The sequence below is a fragment of the Dictyostelium purpureum genome (assembly GCF_000190715.1).
Source record: "Dictyostelium purpureum unplaced genomic scaffold DICPUscaffold_40, whole genome shotgun sequence".
Lineage (NCBI taxonomy): Eukaryota > Evosea > Eumycetozoa > Dictyosteliales > Dictyosteliaceae > Dictyostelium > Dictyostelium purpureum.
The window spans coordinates 100,887-120,570 of NW_003519377.1; the positions used below are offsets into that span (position 1 = coordinate 100,887).

At 26.0% G+C, this 19,684-nt stretch overlaps 8 protein-coding genes across 8 annotated transcripts; 4 read left to right on the top strand and 4 right to left on the bottom strand.

Annotated features, from left to right (window-relative positions):
* Positions 1-575: 575 nt before the first annotated feature.
* Positions 576-2,871, top strand: DICPUDRAFT_15662 (uncharacterized protein; the record flags this gene model as incomplete). Its single annotated transcript, XM_003285165.1, has 2 exons — positions 576-608; positions 709-2,871. Coding segments are annotated over 2 exons (2,196 nt in total), but the record flags the coding sequence as incomplete, so codon positions are not given.
* Positions 2,872-3,123: 252 nt separating this feature from the next.
* On the bottom strand, positions 3,124-4,394 carry DICPUDRAFT_149085 (uncharacterized protein; the record flags this gene model as incomplete). The annotated part of the gene is made up of 3 exons (XM_003285183.1): positions 3,124-3,674; positions 3,788-4,116; positions 4,231-4,394. 3 exons carry the CDS (start codon positions 4,392-4,394, stop codon positions 3,124-3,126), a joined length of 1,044 nt encoding a protein of 347 aa, XP_003285231.1.
* A 645-nt stretch (positions 4,395-5,039) lies between these two features.
* Positions 5,040-5,879, top strand: DICPUDRAFT_28978 (uncharacterized protein; the record flags this gene model as incomplete). Its single annotated transcript, XM_003285166.1, has 1 exon — positions 5,040-5,879. The coding sequence occupies one exon, from the start codon at positions 5,040-5,042 to the stop codon at positions 5,877-5,879; it is 840 nt and encodes a 279-aa protein (XP_003285214.1).
* Positions 5,880-6,006: 127 nt separating this feature from the next.
* Positions 6,007-6,822, bottom strand: DICPUDRAFT_76169 (uncharacterized protein; the record flags this gene model as incomplete). Its single annotated transcript, XM_003285184.1, has 1 exon — positions 6,007-6,822. One exon carries the CDS (start codon positions 6,820-6,822, stop codon positions 6,007-6,009), a length of 816 nt encoding a protein of 271 aa, XP_003285232.1.
* Positions 6,823-7,003: 181 nt separating this feature from the next.
* Positions 7,004-8,368, top strand: DICPUDRAFT_28977 (uncharacterized protein; the record flags this gene model as incomplete). The annotated part of the gene is made up of 3 exons (XM_003285167.1): positions 7,004-7,489; positions 7,571-7,986; positions 8,056-8,368. The coding sequence occupies 3 exons, from the start codon at positions 7,004-7,006 to the stop codon at positions 8,366-8,368; spliced, it is 1,215 nt and encodes a 404-aa protein (XP_003285215.1).
* Positions 8,369-8,639: 271 nt separating this feature from the next.
* On the bottom strand, positions 8,640-9,171 carry DICPUDRAFT_149089 (uncharacterized protein; the record flags this gene model as incomplete). The annotated part of the gene is made up of 2 exons (XM_003285185.1): positions 8,640-8,744; positions 8,998-9,171. 2 exons carry the CDS (start codon positions 9,169-9,171, stop codon positions 8,640-8,642), a joined length of 279 nt encoding a protein of 92 aa, XP_003285233.1.
* Positions 9,172-9,700: 529 nt separating this feature from the next.
* On the top strand, positions 9,701-12,811 carry DICPUDRAFT_149090 (uncharacterized protein; the record flags this gene model as incomplete). The annotated part of the gene is made up of 3 exons (XM_003285168.1): positions 9,701-9,726; positions 11,464-12,334; positions 12,611-12,811. 3 exons carry the CDS (start codon positions 9,701-9,703, stop codon positions 12,809-12,811), a joined length of 1,098 nt encoding a protein of 365 aa, XP_003285216.1.
* A 383-nt stretch (positions 12,812-13,194) lies between these two features.
* ABCG14 (uncharacterized protein) lies at positions 13,195-19,391 on the bottom strand (the record flags this gene model as incomplete). Its single annotated transcript, XM_003285186.1, has 8 exons — positions 13,195-13,286; positions 14,633-15,000; positions 15,065-17,948; positions 18,027-18,087; positions 18,157-18,393; positions 18,463-18,754; positions 18,838-18,942; positions 19,018-19,391. 8 exons carry the CDS (start codon positions 19,389-19,391, stop codon positions 13,195-13,197), a joined length of 4,413 nt encoding a protein of 1,470 aa, XP_003285234.1.
* Positions 19,392-19,684: the final 293 nt, after the last annotated feature.

Here is a 19,684-nt window from a genome sequence, read left to right on the forward strand (position 1 = left end):
TTTTTGGACAACACTATAAACACAAAATAAATAAACCCACTGAACATTGTTGCGAACCCACATATCTTAAAATCATATCCAAAAACATAAAGATTTTAAGATAATGAACATTTTAAAAAAATATAATTATATTTATGATCTATAATTAACAAGTTCACATAATCCAACATTGCAAAATCTAGATTATTGAACTTTTCTAAAAATAATAAATGATACTAAATTTACATTATAAAATAATAATTAAAAAATAAAAAAAAAAAAAATAAAAAAAAAAAGATATTTTATTTTTTTTTATTTTATTTAATTTTATTTTTTTTAATTTTTTTAATTTTTTTGGTTTTACTTTTGCATAATAACTCTTTTTTTTTTCTTTTTTATTTTTTAATAATTTATAATTAGGTGTAATTTATTTATTTTATAAAAATCCATTTTTTTCTTCTTTTTTTTTCAACAATTCAATAAAACAATATTTAAACAAATAATAATTGATTAAAAGATTTAAAATTTTTTAAAATTTTTTTTTAAAAAAAATAAATAAATTAAATTAATTAAAAATGTCAACTACAGATAACAAAAGTAATAAATTTAAATGTTCTGAAAATTTATGGGTAAGCTATAAAGAAACCAATTGGTTTTATTAGTTCATATTCATTAGATAAAAAAATTCTAACTTTTTTTTTTTAAAAATTATTATAACAATAATAAAAGGATGGATTCGATTTATTAGTAAAGAGAACTGAACATGATTTAATGGTATCAAAAAATATTTTAAATTTTTTTAAAAAGAAGGCAGAGTTGGAGGAACAGCATTCAAAGAAATTAGAAAAATTGGCTTTAAAGACATTAGCATCCATTGACGAAAGTTCAACGATCAATGCAATTAGTTTTAATAATAGTTGGAAAAAGATTATAAATTCAGCAATGATGGAGTCGGAACAACACACACTATTGAACACTAGTTATTTAAATAAGATATGTCAACCATTACAAGCAATGATCAAAGATATGGAGACCAAGAGAAAGAAGATCCTTCAAGAGGGTATTAAATTGAAACAGGATATGAAGGATATGGTCGATGCATTAAAGAAATCACAGTTAAAATACGAAAAAGCAAATAGGGATTTAGAAAGCAGTAGAATCGAATTAAAGGAATATAAAGACCAATGCCAACAACAAGGTGGTGCATCTGATTCGGATCTCAACAATATTGCAAAAATCGAAAGACGTACTCAAAGATGTGAGGCAGAGTTACACAGCTGCGATGAAGAATACAGAGAACAAATCAAGGCAACTAATGATTTCCAAAACTTTTACAACACTGAGGCAATGCCAAAAATTTTAAATGATTTTGAAAATTTCATTATTTTACACTCACACTTTAGCAAATCCTATTTTTCAAGTTTGGTCAATGTACTCTTAGATTTACCACCAGCTTTTTCAAACAATTACGATATTGTAAAGAAATCGGTAGAAATGATTGATAACAATAATGATGTTCAAGAGTTTATAAGAAAAAATTTAATGCGTAAACAATTAGCGCAACCATTCCAATACGAACCCTATGTCGAAGGTAAATTAACTAAAAAAACAGTATCATTAACATGGAACACCAAAATCCTTAGTCAGTTCTCAAGAAGTGCTACAAACAATTCACCAAATACTAGCAATGGCAATTTAAATACCTATATCTCTGGTGTCGATAAGAATGAGCCAATTTTACCCACTGCCTCCTATAAAGTATCTTTGGAAGAGTTGATGGCAAAGCAAAGAGATACCCACCCACATTTAGAGGTTCCATATGTTTTAACAGTGTTGGCAGAGAATATAACTAAATTAAAGGGTCATGTTACTGAGGGTATTTTCCGTGTACCAGGTATCATTAGTACCATTAAAGCTGCTCGTATTAAAATCGATCAAGGTGATTTCGATCTCTCTGCCATCGATGATGTTAGAACTTCATCAGCTCTACTTAAACAATGGTTACGTGATATCCCAACTGCATTGGTACCAGATTCTCTTTATCAGGCCGCTGTTGATACTCCATCAAACGCTGTTAACATTGTAAAGAATATTCCACCAATCAACCAAAAGGTATTATATTATTTAATTAATTTCTTGCAAATTTTCACCAAATTCGAATTTGTAGCCCATAGCAAAATGGGTGTTAGTAATCTTTCAATGGTTTTTGCTCCAACTATTCTTCGTTGTCCATCAGTCGATCCAAATGTAATGTTAAATAATGTAAATAACGAAAGATTATTTGTTGAAAATTTAATTAAAAATATTCCACCCCCAACAAATGTTCACGAGTTTTTAGGTTTACCAGTTCAAATGTCAGATGCTGTCAAAGATGCAGATGATATAGAGGAGTTAAATGAAGATTTAATTACTTCAGATGATGAAATATCAAATAAATTAGAAAATAGTAATAGTGATAACAATAATAGTAATAGCAACGATAATAATTTTAATGGCAGCGATGATAGTAATAAACCAATTTCACCAAACAATTTAAATGATAGTTTTAATAATAATCTAACATTAAATAAGAGTAATGAAAATATTACAATATCAGCAACCACTACAACAACTACAAATAGTGCAGCCACATCATCATCATCATCAACTAGTACCACTGTACCAACATCTCCTACAAGTGCAGGTACAACAACTACTTCACCAGGTTTTTCAGCAGTTATTAGACCCTCAAGACCTCAACCATTAGGTTGGGTTAGAGTTAAACCAGCAGCTGCAGGTAATAAATCGTCATCACCATCATCATCTCTATCATCATCACCATCAACAACTACACCATTACCAACTTCACCTCAAACATCATCCCAGCCAACACCTACCGAGCCAACTTCACCATTGCCACAATACTAAAAAATATTATAGATCTATATATATCTAAATTTAAAACAAAAAAAAAGAAAAAAAAAATATTTGTAATAGTAATTTTTAATATAAATAATACATTAATAATAGTAATAGTAATAGTAATAGTAATAGTAATAATAAATATCAAATTATTAAAAAAAATAAATAAATAAAAATATATATATAATAATATATATTTATATAATTTTAAAAAAAAATAACAATTTTATAAATTTTTTATTTTTAATGATTTTTTAAACTGGTTGATTTGGTATTATCAATATTTTCTTTTTCTTTTTCTTTTTTGTTTTGATTTTGATTTGATTTGAATTGATTTAATCTTTTTGATCCCAATTCTGAAGATAACAAATAGTCAATTAGTAAGGATAATGGGTAAAATTGTATATATTTGGCAATATTTAATGAAAATGGATATAAAACTCTTTCTTTTTTGTTTATGATTGCATCGACGGTAACTTTGCCAACTTGACTTGGTGAGATTTTGGGTATCCAATGACTAAGAAGTGGGAATGATTCAGAGGTGATACCATTGTTTTCAAAATATCCTGATTGGGTTTCTCCTGGAATAACTTCAACAACATTAACACCACTACCACATAGATCTCTTCTAAGACATTGTGTAAATCCTTTCAATGCCCATCTTGCACAGGCATAACCAATACATCCCTGCCATGGTTGTAATGAAACAGGTGAGTTGATATTTACAATTGTACCAATACCATTATGTAACATTGGTGTTAAAAGTATTCTGGTAATATTAAATGCTGCAAAATCTATAAAATAATAATAATATTGATGTTTCCAATAAATAGTTAGTATTATAATAATTTATTTGTTATTATCATATTTTGTTTCTAATGTCATATGTATAAGAGAGAGTACTTACATGGCAATGACATCATTTCTTGACATTCTTTAAATGATGTATCTTCAAGGAATTTCCAATTTCCACTACCTGCACAATTTACTAAAATCTCGACATGTTGATTTAAAAGTGTTCTTTTATTTGATTCTGATAAAATTTGATTGATTTGGTTTTTACATTCTTCAATATCATTTTCTTTGCTTAGATCTGCACTAATGTAGTAGCATTCACTATATCCTTCTTTTTTAAAATCTTCGACTAATTGAATTAATCTATCTTTATTTCTTGCTATTAAAATAACTTTACTTTTATTTCTTAATAATTCTTTTGTAATTTCTAATCCTATTCCACTATATTAAATTAATATTAATATAAATATAAAAATATATTGCTTTATTATGATTGTTATGCTACTATTGTTATTATTATATTATTATTGATATTATTATTGATATTATTGTTACCTTGATGCACCAGTGACAACCACGAATTTATCTTTGATTATTAATTTTTTTTTAAAGATTTTGCTTAATATTAAACTTGCACCATAGAGTAATGGTAAGCTTAAAAATAATGATTTTTTATTGTTTAGTAAGATATCTAAATAGTTTTTTGTTATTGCATTCATTGTAATATGTTGGTGTGTTATTTTTAAAAAAACAAAAAATAAAAAAAAAATAAAAAATAATTGAAAAAACATAAAAAAAATGAAAATTTTTTTTTTATTATTTTATTATTTTATTAAAATATCTAAATTTTAAATAATATTTATAAAACATTGAGATAATTTAGTGTATAATAATAAAAATGTTAAATACAATAGTACATATTTAAAAAAAGTAATCAAAATATGATATACATAAACTATTGTATTTTTTTTTTTTGATATTATTATTATTATTATTATTATTATTATTATTATTATTATTATTATTATTATTATTATTATTATTATTATTATTATTATTATTATTATTATAATATAAGTTTTATTTTAAAAAATATCTCTTTATTTTTTCTAAATTTAATTTCTTTTTTCTTTCATGAAAAAAATGAAATTTAAAAAAAAAGGAGAAAATAAAAGATATTTTTTTAATTTAATTTTTATCTTCTTAATATTTTCGATTTTTATTTTTTGGTTTTAGTATAAATAATGTATCTTTTTTATTTTTTTATATTATTCAAACAAAACTAACAAAACAAACAATTACATATAAATTAAATACATAAATATATTTAAGATATAAATATAATATTCAATTTTAATAACAAAATGCCATTATCATTAACTTCAAGAAAATCATTAAAGGATAACGAAGAAACCTTCAAGACCCACTTAGCCACTATTGAAAAAGCTTTAGGTTCTCCATTTGAAATTGCTTTCGACTTTGAGGATATTATTACCAAATGTAATGATAATTGGGTTACCAATAGTTGTGGCTCCATCTTTTATAAGGATGTTGTTGGCAATTTAGCTAAAAACATCGATACCAAAGTTAGCAAGAACGATTTGGTTAAGGAGGCATTCTTAAATGCAGTTCCAAATAAGAAGTTTGTCTTTGTTGCAGCTGATGAAAAGTTACCATCTTATTGGCAATATTCATTTGTTGATGGTAATTGTGTAATTTCATTCCGTCCAAAGATCTGTAATACCAATGATGTATTCACCGCTAAATTAGAAACCCTTATTCCAAGTGAAGGTGTTTACTCTTTAATGACTCGTTTAAATATTAAAGAAAATCAAGCTAAAATGGATGCTAACTTGGCTGCAGTTAAAAAAGCAATGAAATCAGATGCTGATTGGACCATCGACCAAGCTTCATTAGAAGCTGTTTACCCACATGTTGCCGACGATTTAAAGAACAGTTTTGGTCATATTTTTGCTGGTGTAGTCGAAAAAATTGCAGCTAACCTTGCCAAACGTTGTTCCGATGAAATGATTTTAGAAGCTGTTCAAGAAGCTACTGCTAATCGTACTATTGTTATTAGACACAATGCTACCCAAAGCGGTTACTGGTTATGGTCATTCGAATCTGGTAATTTAGTTATTTCATTCAAATCAATCACCAATACAAATGATGTTCAAACCTTTGACTTTATTAAATTATTATAATAGGTTCTAACCTATATTATTATAACACTTCAAATGAACGACACTATCCAATTAGTTTATAATAATAAAAAAAATAATAGTTTTTAAAAAAAAATTGTAAATATAGTTTTATTATTAAATTTTAATTTTAACAAGTAATTTCATAATTAAATTGATTGCTATAGTTATTTGAGTTTTTACAAGTTTGGTTAAGATAAATTATATTTTCTGATATTGAGGATGATGATGATGATTGTTCTCCAATGATCATTTCTGGTATAAAATTATTGTTACATTTAAAAGTTTGAGATAAAAAAGGATTGGCTTGATTTGGATTGTAAAAATCATCGGTTATAAATTGTGTGAATTGTAGTTGGTTTAAATTGCAAGTTTGTGGTGAAGAAGATGATGGTGTATAGTATTGCTTGAAATGGTACCCATAGTTTGATTCGCTACGGTTGAAATAGGTTGAGTTGTTAATTGGATCTATTACGTATACTCTAGTATATGAGGATGGAATGGGCTGTGAGTTTATAAACATTGCTGAGGTGAATGCATCTAGACATTGGTTCTCCACCATTAGCTTTTCGCATGCTATTAAATTCTTACAATTATTATTACTATATTTACACAAAACAAATGATTGTAAATTGGTTTGAAGTTGAACTGTTATGCTGATACCATTATTTGAAATGCATGTTTTATTACCTAAAATAATCATGCCCAAACCACCATAGTTTTTATCTAAACAGTTTTTATCATTGTTATATGGTTTAAATAATAAATAGTTATTATTATTATTATTATTGATATTATAATTAATTTCATTATTAAAATTATTTATATTTATATCATTTTTATTACTATTATTGTTATTATAATTTATTGAATAAATTAAATTTGAATTTAAAAAAATTATAATAATAAAAATATAAAAAGAAAAATAATTTTTAAATTTAATCATTACACAATTATTAAAGAATTGAATTCTTTTTTTTAAAAAAAAATAAAATAAAAATTAAAAAAAAAAAATAAAATCTTTTTTTTTTTTTTTTTTTTTAAAAACCGAATCAATTTAAAAGAATTTTTTTTTTTTATTTTAATAAATAGAATTATAAATATTCTGAATATAAATAATAATAATAATGGAACAAGATAATAATAACGATAATATCGAAGGTACAGAAGAAACTTATATCAATCCAAATGAAGCACATAGTGAAGTTGTCATTGACCAAAAACCAGTTGTAGAAGATGATGAGGATATGATGGACGAAGGTGGTGACGAAGGTATGGAAGATGCTGAACCAGAAGAGGATGAAGACTTTGTAGATGAATCAGTCCAAGGTTTCTTTGAACATACAGATTCAGTCTATTGTATTAATAATAATAAAGTATATCCAGGTGTAGTTGCTACTGGTGGTGGTGATGATACAGCATATATTTGGAACTATACAAATGGTGAAAAAATTCATCAATTAAAAGGCCATACAGATTCAGTTAGTAAAATACAATTCAATTTTGATGGTAAATTATTAGCTACTGGTGGTATGGATGGTATTGTTAAAATTTGGGATGCTCAATCTGGTACTTTACAAGTTAATTTAGAAGGTCCAACTGAATCTATTGAGGTATGTATATCTAAAATGTTTAGATGGACCAATATAAATATTAATATCATTAATAAAAATAAATTAAATAAAAATATATAGTGTATGGAATGGCATCCAAAAGGTAATATCCTTTTAGCAGGTTCTTCAGATTGTTTAGCTTTTATGTGGTCAACCTTAAAAGGTGATATTGTTGGTACATTTGCAGGCCATAATGGTCCAGTTACATGTGCAATGTTTACACCAGATGGTAAAAAGGTTATTACAACTTCAGAAGATCGTTCAATGAAAGTTTGGAATCCAAAAGATTCAACCAATCAATTTACATTTACTGGTCATGGTTTCCATGAAAATATTATTACTTGTATGGATATTAGAAAAGATAGTGTTATTGCTGTTACTGGTGGTGATGATCATTTCGCTTGTGTTTCAAATTTAAATACTGGTAAAGTTATTGGTAAACTTAATGGTCATACTGATGCAATTGTTTCAATTTCAATGAGTAATGTTAATCAAAAGTAAGTATATATATATATTTATAAAATATTTTAGTTGTTAAATCTAATTAATTAAAATTTTAATTTTAGTTGGTGTCACACTGGTTCATTAGAAGGTACAATTAATGTTTGGGATGTTAATACTCTTCAACAAAGATCAACCTTTAAACATAAAAATACAGTTACTAAATTACTTGCACATCCAACCCAACCAGTTGTTTTCAGTAGTAGTGTAGATAAAACCATCGGTGTTTGGGATGAAAGAAATGGTCAATTAATTAAACAATTCAGAGGTCATCAAGATTCAATTTTAGATTTCGATATTACCAATGACGGCAGAGTTATTTCTGCATCCGATGATAAAGTTTCTTTAGTTTTCTCTTTAAATCCACCATCAAATTAAAAATAATAATTTAAATAAATATAAAAAATATAAAAATAACCTATCTAAACATAATATATTATTGTATTGTATTGTATTTATTTTTAAATGTTTTTTTTATTTTTTATTTTGTATTTTATTTTTTATTAAACTTTTAAATATGCATATTTAGAAAGAGGTTTGTTTATATTATTACTATTGGTTCATTTGTTGGTTGTTGTTGGATTGTTGTTGGATTGTTGTTGGATTGTTTGATTTTTGTTTATATATAATTTAAATTTGCTTTGTTCTCTTAGACATTACCTTTATCGATTTTAGCAGCTAATTCTAAATATTGTAATGCAATTTCTCTGCAGTTTTTAATATATGATTGTTTTTGTTTGAAGAAACATTGATCCTTTAATAATTTTGTTTTTTAAATAAAAAATTAGTTTTTATTTCATAGAGATATTATTATAATAATTATAATCATCATTATTGGGCAATTTCATTTATTGTTATTATTACTATTGCTATTCATATTAATAATATAAAATATAAAAATATTTATATTGTATACTGATAATTGAAATAAACTATGATTATGATAATAATAAAGTTGTTTTATATGATATTATGTTTGCTATTTTGTTTATTTTTTGTAAACTTACTAAAGCTTCTGAGAGAACTTTGTGTTCTTTGATAATTTTATCTTGTTCTACAATGAATTCGTAAGTTTTGGCGATACTTTCTCTGTGTTGTTTATCAACATCGATTTCATGAATCTTTTGATTAATATTTCTCTTTTCAATATAAACAACTGGGATATCGTCAGTTTTTGTCATTTTTGAGTATGTGCTTTATGATATGATCAATAAAAAAAAAAAAAAAGAAAATTTAAAAAAAAATTAAAAAAATAAAAAAAATTTTTAAAAAAAAAATTTTATAAAAAATTTTTTTTTTTTTTTTTTTTTTTTAAGAAATATTTAAACAATGAATTAAACCACCTTTTTTTCTATTTCCATTTAATAATACTATTAATCAGTATATCTATGGCAATAAATATTTCGCTAAAATCAACACAATAAATTTTGTTATACTCCTCAATTAAATCAATTTTATCCAAATTAAAATATATAAGACATAATTTAATGGTTATTAAATTATATTTTTTTAACATTACCATTTTTTTTTTTTTTTAAAAGAGAGGATGATTTTTAATGATCAGTATCATTATGTGTTTTTTTTTTTAAAAAAGCATCTTACTTTATGATATATAATTAGTAGTATTTATTTAAAGTATTGGGTTGTGTGAAGATTTTTAAAATTAATCAGTAAATTTTATTTAATTTACATTACAAATTGACTAAAAGTATGTATTCACATGTACATTATGTAATGTAAATGAACTTTAAAGTATAAATAAATAATTAATAAACAATAAAAATAAAGATAATAATTAATTGAATTTTGATGATAATACATTACAATTACTTTTGGTCAATTCTTTCAATCGCTGGGCCATCATTGCACCCCAAAGCTAAATTATATCACCGGGAAGATAAATTCCACTTAAAGAATTGTTGTCTGAGGGATTCGAACCCTCGCATCAATGATATTGCAGCCTTAATGCAACCCCTTAGACCAACTCGGGCAAAACAACATGTATATATTTCATCAAAAAAATTTTTTTTACGGTTTTTATTTTTATTTTAAATACCACAACTTGATGAAATAAACTAAAATATACACTAAAATTGATAAAACAGGTTCTGTATTTCTACCGCTTGATAAGATAGACTATATAATACTTCACGCAACAGATTCTACATTTCAACTTGAAAACAAGTACTGCCCCACTTTACAAAGTATGTAACATAATATTACATGAATCCCATTTCTTTTTATAAACAATAATATTTTTATAGGTACACATATATTTTTCATTTACCTTTTTTTAATTTAAATTAAGTATTTTAATTAAATATTTTTATTCTCTCTCTGATATTTGAAATATCTACCACACTTTTGATTGTTAAAAGAATTTGTTTTTTAAAAAAAAAATAAAAAAAAATTAAATAATTATTTTTTTAAAAATAATTAAAATTCTTTAAACAGACCGCTTATTAATAAAAATAATTTATATTAGTTTTTTACCTATATATATTGATTTATTTGAATGTTTTTTTTATTTAATATTAAAACATCCCAAAAATAATTTAAAACCATAAAAAAAAAGGTGTGGGAAAAAAAAAAAAATTTAATATAAACTCATAAATAATCATTTTATTTATTTCTAAAACATAATGTAATATATTCAAAGTTATTTCTATTGTGTTATTTTGTATTACACTTTTATTTCTTTTGTCTGTTTTTTTTTTCATTAGATTAAATTAATTTTAAAATAAAAGTTATTAAAATTTTTTTTTTTTTTTTTTTATTTATATATTTTATAGTGGTTGAAAATTATCTTTAGCGTTATCCTTTTTGTATCACTTGGAATATTTAAAAAAAAAAGGATAAAAGTGGATAAAAAAAAAAAAAAGATAAAAAAAGGATAATAATTTGTAAATCAAATTCCAAATATTGGAAATGACTTAAATGGTATCATTAATCGTTGCGGTAAAGAAGTGAAGAAATTGGAAATTGGAAACTAGTTAATATCATTTAAAAGAGAATTTAATGAATTTTTCAAATCAAAATATAGATTTAATTAAAATTCTCAATTTAAAACTAAAAAATAAAATAAAGTCTATATAACTATTACAAATTAAATAAAATATAAATTATAATAATATAATAAAAAAAAACTCACATTAAATTAAACAATTGTATTTTTTTATAATTTTAATTAATTTTTTTTTTTTTTTATAATTTATAAAAATTTTTTAATTTCATTTTTTTTTTTTTCATTTATTAAAATTAAATTTTTCATTCACACACTCGTTTTTTTACATCCAGCTTAATTTTTTTTTTTTTACATTAAATCATAAAATTTATTTTTTTATTTTTTACACTTATATACATTTTATTTTATTTCAAATAATTATTTATTTTTTAATAAAAATGGATAAATTTTTATTATTATGTATTTCTTTATTTATTGGTTTTGGTGTAATTTTTTTATATTATTTTAGTCCATTCATTTTCAAAAAAAACACCAATATTCAACACGGTTGCCAATGCTCTATTAAAAAGGAAAAGTGCCAATACTGTATCTCCAATGACAATATAGAATACTTGAAACAGCAAGAAAAAGAACGTCAAAGACTTGAAGAGATAAAAAATAGAGCATATCAACAGAGACTTTACCAACAGCAACTTTACCAACAACAACAGGAACAACTCTATCAACAACAACTCTATCAACAACAACTCTATCAACAACAACAAAGGCTCGAACAACAACAATTATATCAGCAACAACAACAACAACAAAGAGTCCAACAACAATTATATCAACAACAACAACAACAACAAAGACTCCAACAGCAACAAATACTCCAACAACAAAAACAGAGTGCAGCACAAATGATTAATGACCAGATGGTCCCAATGGATATCGATACACCATTGGTAAATACAAGAGGTTTGTCAAATATTCAACCTCATAAATTGAGCCAATCACAAATGGCAGAGATACGTTTAAATGAACGTATACAATTATACGGTTTAATGATCAGAAGGGAAATTCCAGGAGATGGAAATTGCCAGATGCATGCGCTATCTGATCAAATCTATGGTGACTTGGACCATAGTGCTTTAATTAGAACCGTAATTGTTGATTGGCTTAGAATCAATGGAGGATTTAAACTTCCCAATGGTGCCACCCTATCAGACTTTGTCTATGATTCAAGTTGGGAAGAATATTGCCACAATATGTCAAAAAATGGTACATGGGGTGATCATTTAACATTAGTCGCAGCAGCTGAAATCTTTAAAATTAATATTACAATTATATCATCAGTTGCATCCCAAACTGGTTTCTTCATCGAAATTAAACCAAAAGTTAAAAGCGACTATTATGCTTTATTATCCCACATTGCAGAGTTCCATTACGGCTCATTGTGCCAATTATAAACTCCCCTTCCATAGGTATATATTTAAATATTTTATTTATTCACTATTTTTTTAAACTATATATTAATTGATATTTTTTACATTTTATCCAGCCATTTAAATTATTATAATCAAATGTCCCTAGATTTATTGCTGGTTGTTGCCTTTTTATAGATTCCGTTGGTAATTGTAACTTAAAAAAAAATTTTTAGTTGATGAAATTAGTTGTATAGAGTTGTTGATCCACTTACTGGTGAATCAGTTCAAGTAGTTGATGGTCTTCAAGGTGTCAAAAGAATCAATTTTAAACAAAATTTAAAGCTAATGGTTGTACAATTAAAACCTGTTAATCTTGAATATGTTGCTGTTCAATATCAAGGTATTTGTGTTCAATTAGCTATTCCACTTGCCAGTAACGGTCGTTAAACCAGTGTTCCATGTATTGAAATTGGAAGTCAATTATGCGATATTGATCTTTTACAATTTAATAGCTCCATTGTTGCTACTGGTTCAGAAGATAGTAACAAACGTTTTATATAATTCCCGATAGAAGTATCAAACTATCGAAAATTTATATCCAAAACCCACCACAATTAAGTTAGAGTATTAGTAAGTCCAATGTTCAACAAAAATTAACTTATAAATCAACACAAGTGATGTAGGCATGTTTAATACCAAGAAAAATCACAAGTCTTGCCCAGCTCCTTAGAATTAACTCCAGAAAGAATCCAATCAAAATTATTTCAATCACTAGAAAACTTGATATAGCTCTTTTTAACGTTGGCCAGTTAAAATCAGCATATTATCATTTATTGAATGCTCTCAAATATATAGATGTAGAACCACCAACACCAAGAGAAAGCACAAAGCCAAAACAATTTTAGAATATTGGCTAACGCTGCTAATAATCAAAATATCTTTATTTCAATTTAGAAATGAGAGAAGAAATGCTTTGTCTTTTTATTCAAAGTAAAATTGCATTTAGTGATTGTTCAAAAAAATTAGATTTCTTGTGTTCTTATATTTCACTTCAATTATCACCCAATCTAAAAAGGTACTTTCCTGATTGGAATTTATAATCCAAAGGTTACTCTAATGGTATTCACCCACTTGGTAATAATGGTAACCAATCAACAATTATATGTTTATTTTAGATCCAACAACATCAAAAAATTAATTAGTTTTAGTAGACAAGAAACATAATACAAAAGAAATAGAAGAATTCTATTCAGCTTATTCGGGAAAAATAGTTGAACAACAAAAATTACCAAAAAAATTAAATAATCAAAATTAAATTACTAAAAATTCTTTTAAAAATAAATTAATAAAAGTCGTGTTAACCTTTGCACCATTCTTATTTAAAGGGAAAGTCAAAAATTCCTAGTTAGCAATTAATACAAAAAAAAAAGGTTTTTATTTTTAAATATCAAAAATATAATTACACACACATAATTGTTCAATTAATTTTTTAAAAATATTTTATTTAATAATATCTATTTTGAAAATAAATTATAATCTTCTCATTATCAAAGTAAAGTATATATTTTTTTATTATATATAAATTCAAAAAAAAATTTTCAGTTATTAATTATCATTTTCAAAATCACACCAATTTTAAATTTTTTTATTATAATGAAAAACAAATATGTAAAGTTATTCGTTTCCTTTATTTAATTGAACAAATAATCTCCCTCCAGATTTAAATTTCTTTCACAAGATGATTTTAAAAAAAGATTTAAACCTGAAACAAACATTATTCATAGAGGTTGAAAATTATCTTTATCGTTATCCTTTTTTGTATCACTTGGAAGATTTAAAAAAGCGCGGATTATAATTAAAAAAAAACAAAAAAAAAAAATAAATAAAATGTTTAAAAAAAATTAAAAGAAAGGCGGAAAAGAGAAAAATTGTGATGGGTGTGTTTGTGCTGTTATTTTACATCATTTTACAAATTTTAAAAATCGATAAAAATGAATAATTTTTTTTAAAAAAAGATATAACTTTTAAAAAAAAATTTTAAATGTATAAGATAGCGATTATGGGTAAAAACTGAGAATAAAGATAATTTTTAATCACTAATTATTCATTAATTTTTTTGATAATTGCAGAATGGTTTATTTTGTAATGACTGGTAATATTTTTTTTTTTTTTTAAAAGAAAATAAAGTTTGGAATAAAAAAAAATATTATATTAAAAATTATTTATAATGAAAATTATTTTTATTTTAAATTTTAATAATTTATCTACTTCCTTTACGGGTAAGATAAACAAATAAGATAACTAAAAAGATATTAAAGACAATATAGCAACAAAGGATACCGAAATTTCTCCAACGATTACCTTCATCCCAACCTAAAGTTGAATAGTATTCTTTACCATTAGCATAAATACAATAACCACATCTTGTTTCTCCAGTAGGTAATGGAGCCAAATCAGAACGAATTTTACCTGGAACACCTTCAACCATGAAATCTTTGGTGTATTCTTCACAAGTTAAACCTGGTGGAGCGGTGAAAATAGCTAAATCTTCTTCGGTACATTCTACATTGACCCAATGGAGGACATCAGTGATAATACCTTCCATGAAATAACGTGCTGGATTGATTTTGTAAATCCTAAAATAAAAGAAATATATTAATATATATAATAAAAACCAATTCAATTTAAACTATTACATACCATGATCTCCAGAAATATGGAATTTTTTCTGGTGGTACCATGACACCACAGAAAAGGAAAAGGAAAACAATTAATAATGGAATAATTGTCATAGCAAAGAACATGTTAACACAAACAGCAGCGACAGCTTGACCGAATGAGACACAGAAGAAATTGAAGAAAACGAAAATTAACCAAAAGAAGAAATTATCAGAATTGTTATGTTCTAAACCAGCGGTCCAATAGCTACAGAAATAGAAAATAGTACTTGAAACGAGGATATATGGTAATTCGACAACAACAATACTAATAGCGAATGGGAACCATGAATAGAATTTACTGGCGAAATCACGTTTGAAATATTCTCTTTGCATAATTAATTGTGGCATGACTACGAAAATTAAAAGGATACCTAACATAAGAGCTTCGAAAACAAAGAAAATACGTTGATTCATATCGGATGATGAATCTTTGAGTGACCAGAAAGTAAAACCAATAATGAGACCACATAAAGCTGATTGAATGAATGAACCATAAGTGTAGAATGGATCTCTCCACCAGATTAAATTGAGACGTTTGTAAACCTCTTTAACTTGGAACCATGTTGTAGTAGCAAATTCTCTTGGTTCACCTTTGTTATCGAGTGATTGATCAACTTGGGTTCTTAAAGTAGAAAGTTCGTTGTTGACAGCATTTCTTTCTGGTGAATCTCTCCAGGCGGCTGGCCAGTCGACATCAGTTTTACCGTGAACACCAGCACCAATACATTCTAACATATATTCAGCTGGATTTTCACTATCGTTACATGGTCTGCAACCATGACGTTGGAAATAAGAGGAAAGAATACTTGATTTTTCACCAATGTCACCAAAGTATACAGTTTTACCACCTTTAGCTAAAAGTAATAAACGATCGAAATGTTCGAATAATACACTTGATGGTTGATGAATAGTACAAACTAATGGCATACCAGCATCGGCGAGTTTACGAATGAATTTAATAATATTGTATGAGGATTGAGCATCTAAACCAGAGGTTGGTTCATCAAGGAAAAGAATGTGTGGTTTGGCGACTAATTCGACACCAATGGTTAAACGTTTTCTTTCTTCGACTGAAATACCAACACCAGTTTCTAAGGTACCAATTAAAGCATCACCTAAATGTTTCATTTCCATCATTTCGAGTACATGCTCAACATATTTGAATTTTTCATCTAATGAGACTTCTGGTTCTTGACGTAATTTAGCAGAGAATCTTAAAGCTTCACGGACAGTTAAACCTGGATTATGAACATCCATTTGCTCAACATAACCAGTAATACGTTCGAAATCGATTTCCAATGGTTTACCGTTTAATGTGCAATCACCTTCAACAACACCAATAGTCTTTCTTTTAGCTAAGACATCGAGTAAAGTAGTTTTACCGGCACCTGATGAACCCATTAAAGCTGTCATTTGACCTGGTTTAATCCAACCTTCAATGTTATCTAAAAGTAATCTTTGACCACCCATAACTGGAACAGTGTAACGAATATTTTGCCATGTGAAAATACCACCATACATTTTGAGAGTATCTTTCATATTATTTGTAGCGTTGGCGACAATAGCGTTTAATTGTTTTTCTTCTTCAACATCATTAAGTTTTGGAGCTTTACCTTTTTTATAGACCTTGTGAGTATAACCACCTGAAGTATGATCTAAAACTTCCATAGCAATCATATTGCAAACAACGAAAAGGAGCCAGAATAAATAAACAACGATAACGTTAAGTGCAAGTTGATTATGTGGGAATGAGAGACCATGTTCCAAATAAAATTCACCTTTAAATTTAGTGTCACCCTGTACAGCACCACCCATTGGACAAATTCTATATTGTTCATCGGCATATGAATTATTTGGTTTAAGACCTGCAGCATAGAGTGGATCAAATGGAATAGCAGAAGCATCACAATTAAAATCGGTACCAGTCATTTCGTTATCCATTAAAGCTTTGAAAGTGTAACCAAAGATATTGATCCAGAAGAACCAACCGAACCAAGGGTGCATCTTTTGTTTTGGAATTGTATAACCAGCATAGGTAAGCATGAAAATGACAAATACATTTAAAATGTTTTGAGCAATGTACATACTTGGACAAAGGTTACCAAATAATCTGAAAAGAGCAGTACAAGCTAAAGAACAACCTAAAAGAGTGAAAATGAACACAAAGAATTTACCTGCATCATAACCTAAACCGACCATAAAGTATACAATAATTGAGTAGAGTAAAACTTGTAAAAAGGTGAATGGAATATCGGTGACGACTTGAGCAATATGTAAAGCAGATGGACGATACATAGCATAAGAACGATGTTTTTGTAATACACGACGACCAAAGAAAGTCATAGACATTTCACCAATAGAAAGGAAAGCGTTAAAAATGATAGATGATAAAATGGCACCACCACGAGTGAATAAACCATCAATATCTCTGTTCAATTGGAAGAAAATGGAACCATAAACAAATGCTTGAATTAAAACTGATAAATAACGTGAACAAATACCAAATTTATCACCCCAAATCATTGAAAAGTTTCTTTTAATTAAAGCTACAACTTGAGTAACAAAACTGGTAGTATATTGTGAACTCTTTGGATTGGTTCTACTCTTTTCATTTCTTACTTCTTCAACAAAAGCAACTCTTGGTTGTTCTGCTTCGATTTGACTTTCATATTCTTCCAATTCTTTAATACCATCACGATAAAGTTCTGAGGCTCTCCATGCTGTTTCGAAATCTGCTGATGTTTCTGGAACACGATCTTCAAATCCTTTTTTAATAATACGTTCTTGTGGATTAGTGACACCAGTTAAGAAATCTGGAGTTGATTTTCTTGCTTCACAATCAAAACCTAAACTCATAAAATAATCTATTACATTATAAAAATAAAAAATATTAATATTTATTAATTAAATAAATTAATTTAGTTGTATGTATTTATAATTACCTTTAGCTTTGCCAACTGGGCCAAAATAAATACATCTACCTTTTTCTAAAATTAAAACTTTCTAAAAAATTATTAAAAAAAAATTAATATATTGTTATTACCATATAATTTATATAAATAGTATATTTACATCAAAAGTGTTATAAATTGAATCTGATGCTTGATAAAATGATGCAATTGTAGTTTTATGTAAGGTATCTGACATAATACGAATTGATTTTGCATAATCAAAAGCTGATGCAGCATCTAAACCTCTAGTTGAACAATCCCAACATGTAATTGAAGCTGATGAAACCATTGCTTCAGCAATGGTTAAACGTTTTCTTTCACCACCTGATAAACCTCTAATGAATTCATTACCGACAATCTATGATAAATTTAAATTAATATTATTATAGAACTATTAAAAAAAAAAAAAAAATTTTAAATTACTTACAGTATCAGCTTGATGAACAATACCAAACATTGATAATAATAAATTTAATACTTTTTCACGGAAACTTCTTTTTGATTCGTCTGGTAAACGATTACCTGGAGTTTTACATTTTAAGGCAAAATCTAAAGTTTCGCTAAGTGTAAGAGTTGGATGATTTGAATCTTCTTCTGGTGTATAAATAGCTTCGGCTTTATATTTTCTCCATTCCTTTGATGAGATACCACCATATGTTACATCACCATTAACGCTAACGTAGGAGTCTCTTTGATTTGAAATAATACGTAATAAAGTTCTAAAATATTAAAATTAAAAAAATGAAAAATTAGAAAAATGTAAAATTTGAGGGGAAAAAATAAAAAGAAAAATAATACATACGAACAACCAGCACCTGGTCTACCTAAAACTAATAACATTTGACCATCTTTACAAAAACCTGTTACATCGTGTAAAATATCAAAAGTTGATTCTGCTTTTTTTTTCCTAATTTGCATAAAAAAATGTTCATTATTAATATTTTTTTTTTCCTATTTTTAAAATATTGATTTAATTACTTACCATGTTGATGGTTTAAAAAAATCTACAATAGCCCAAAATGGAGTTGACATATCAGCTATAACAGATGTATCGGCACCTTTACCAACAACAGTTAAATTTTTGAAGACGACACCCATCTTCTTTGGTTTACCACCATTTTCCATTGCCATTCTTTGTGAATTTTCAAAGTATTTACGTAATTTAAAATCTTCTTCAGTTTCACCACCGGCCATGTATGAGGTTTCTGGATCTAAAGCGGCACCAAATTGCTTTGATTCAGTTTCAATTTCTTTTTCAAAATTATCATATGCGTTCTTACCACTATCCAAATTGACATTTGAGGTGGACTCTCCATTGTTACCCAAGGTAATTTCATGAAGTTCTTGACCATCCATTTTTATTTTCTGTTTATTAAATAAATATTATTTATTATATTATATTTCTTATAACAGTTACACACAATATTAAAAAAAAAAAAATTGTATGGTTGAAAAACTAAATATAATAAAGATAGAGTTTAATAATATTTATCAATATCTAATAATAAAATACCAATAAAAACAATGTATTTCAAATCTTTTTTCTTTCTTTAAAAAAAATTATTTATTTTTTTATTTATTTTTTTATTTATTATTTTTTTAAATACTAAAAATGTGTCTAAAAAAAAATAAAAAAATAAATTGAATTT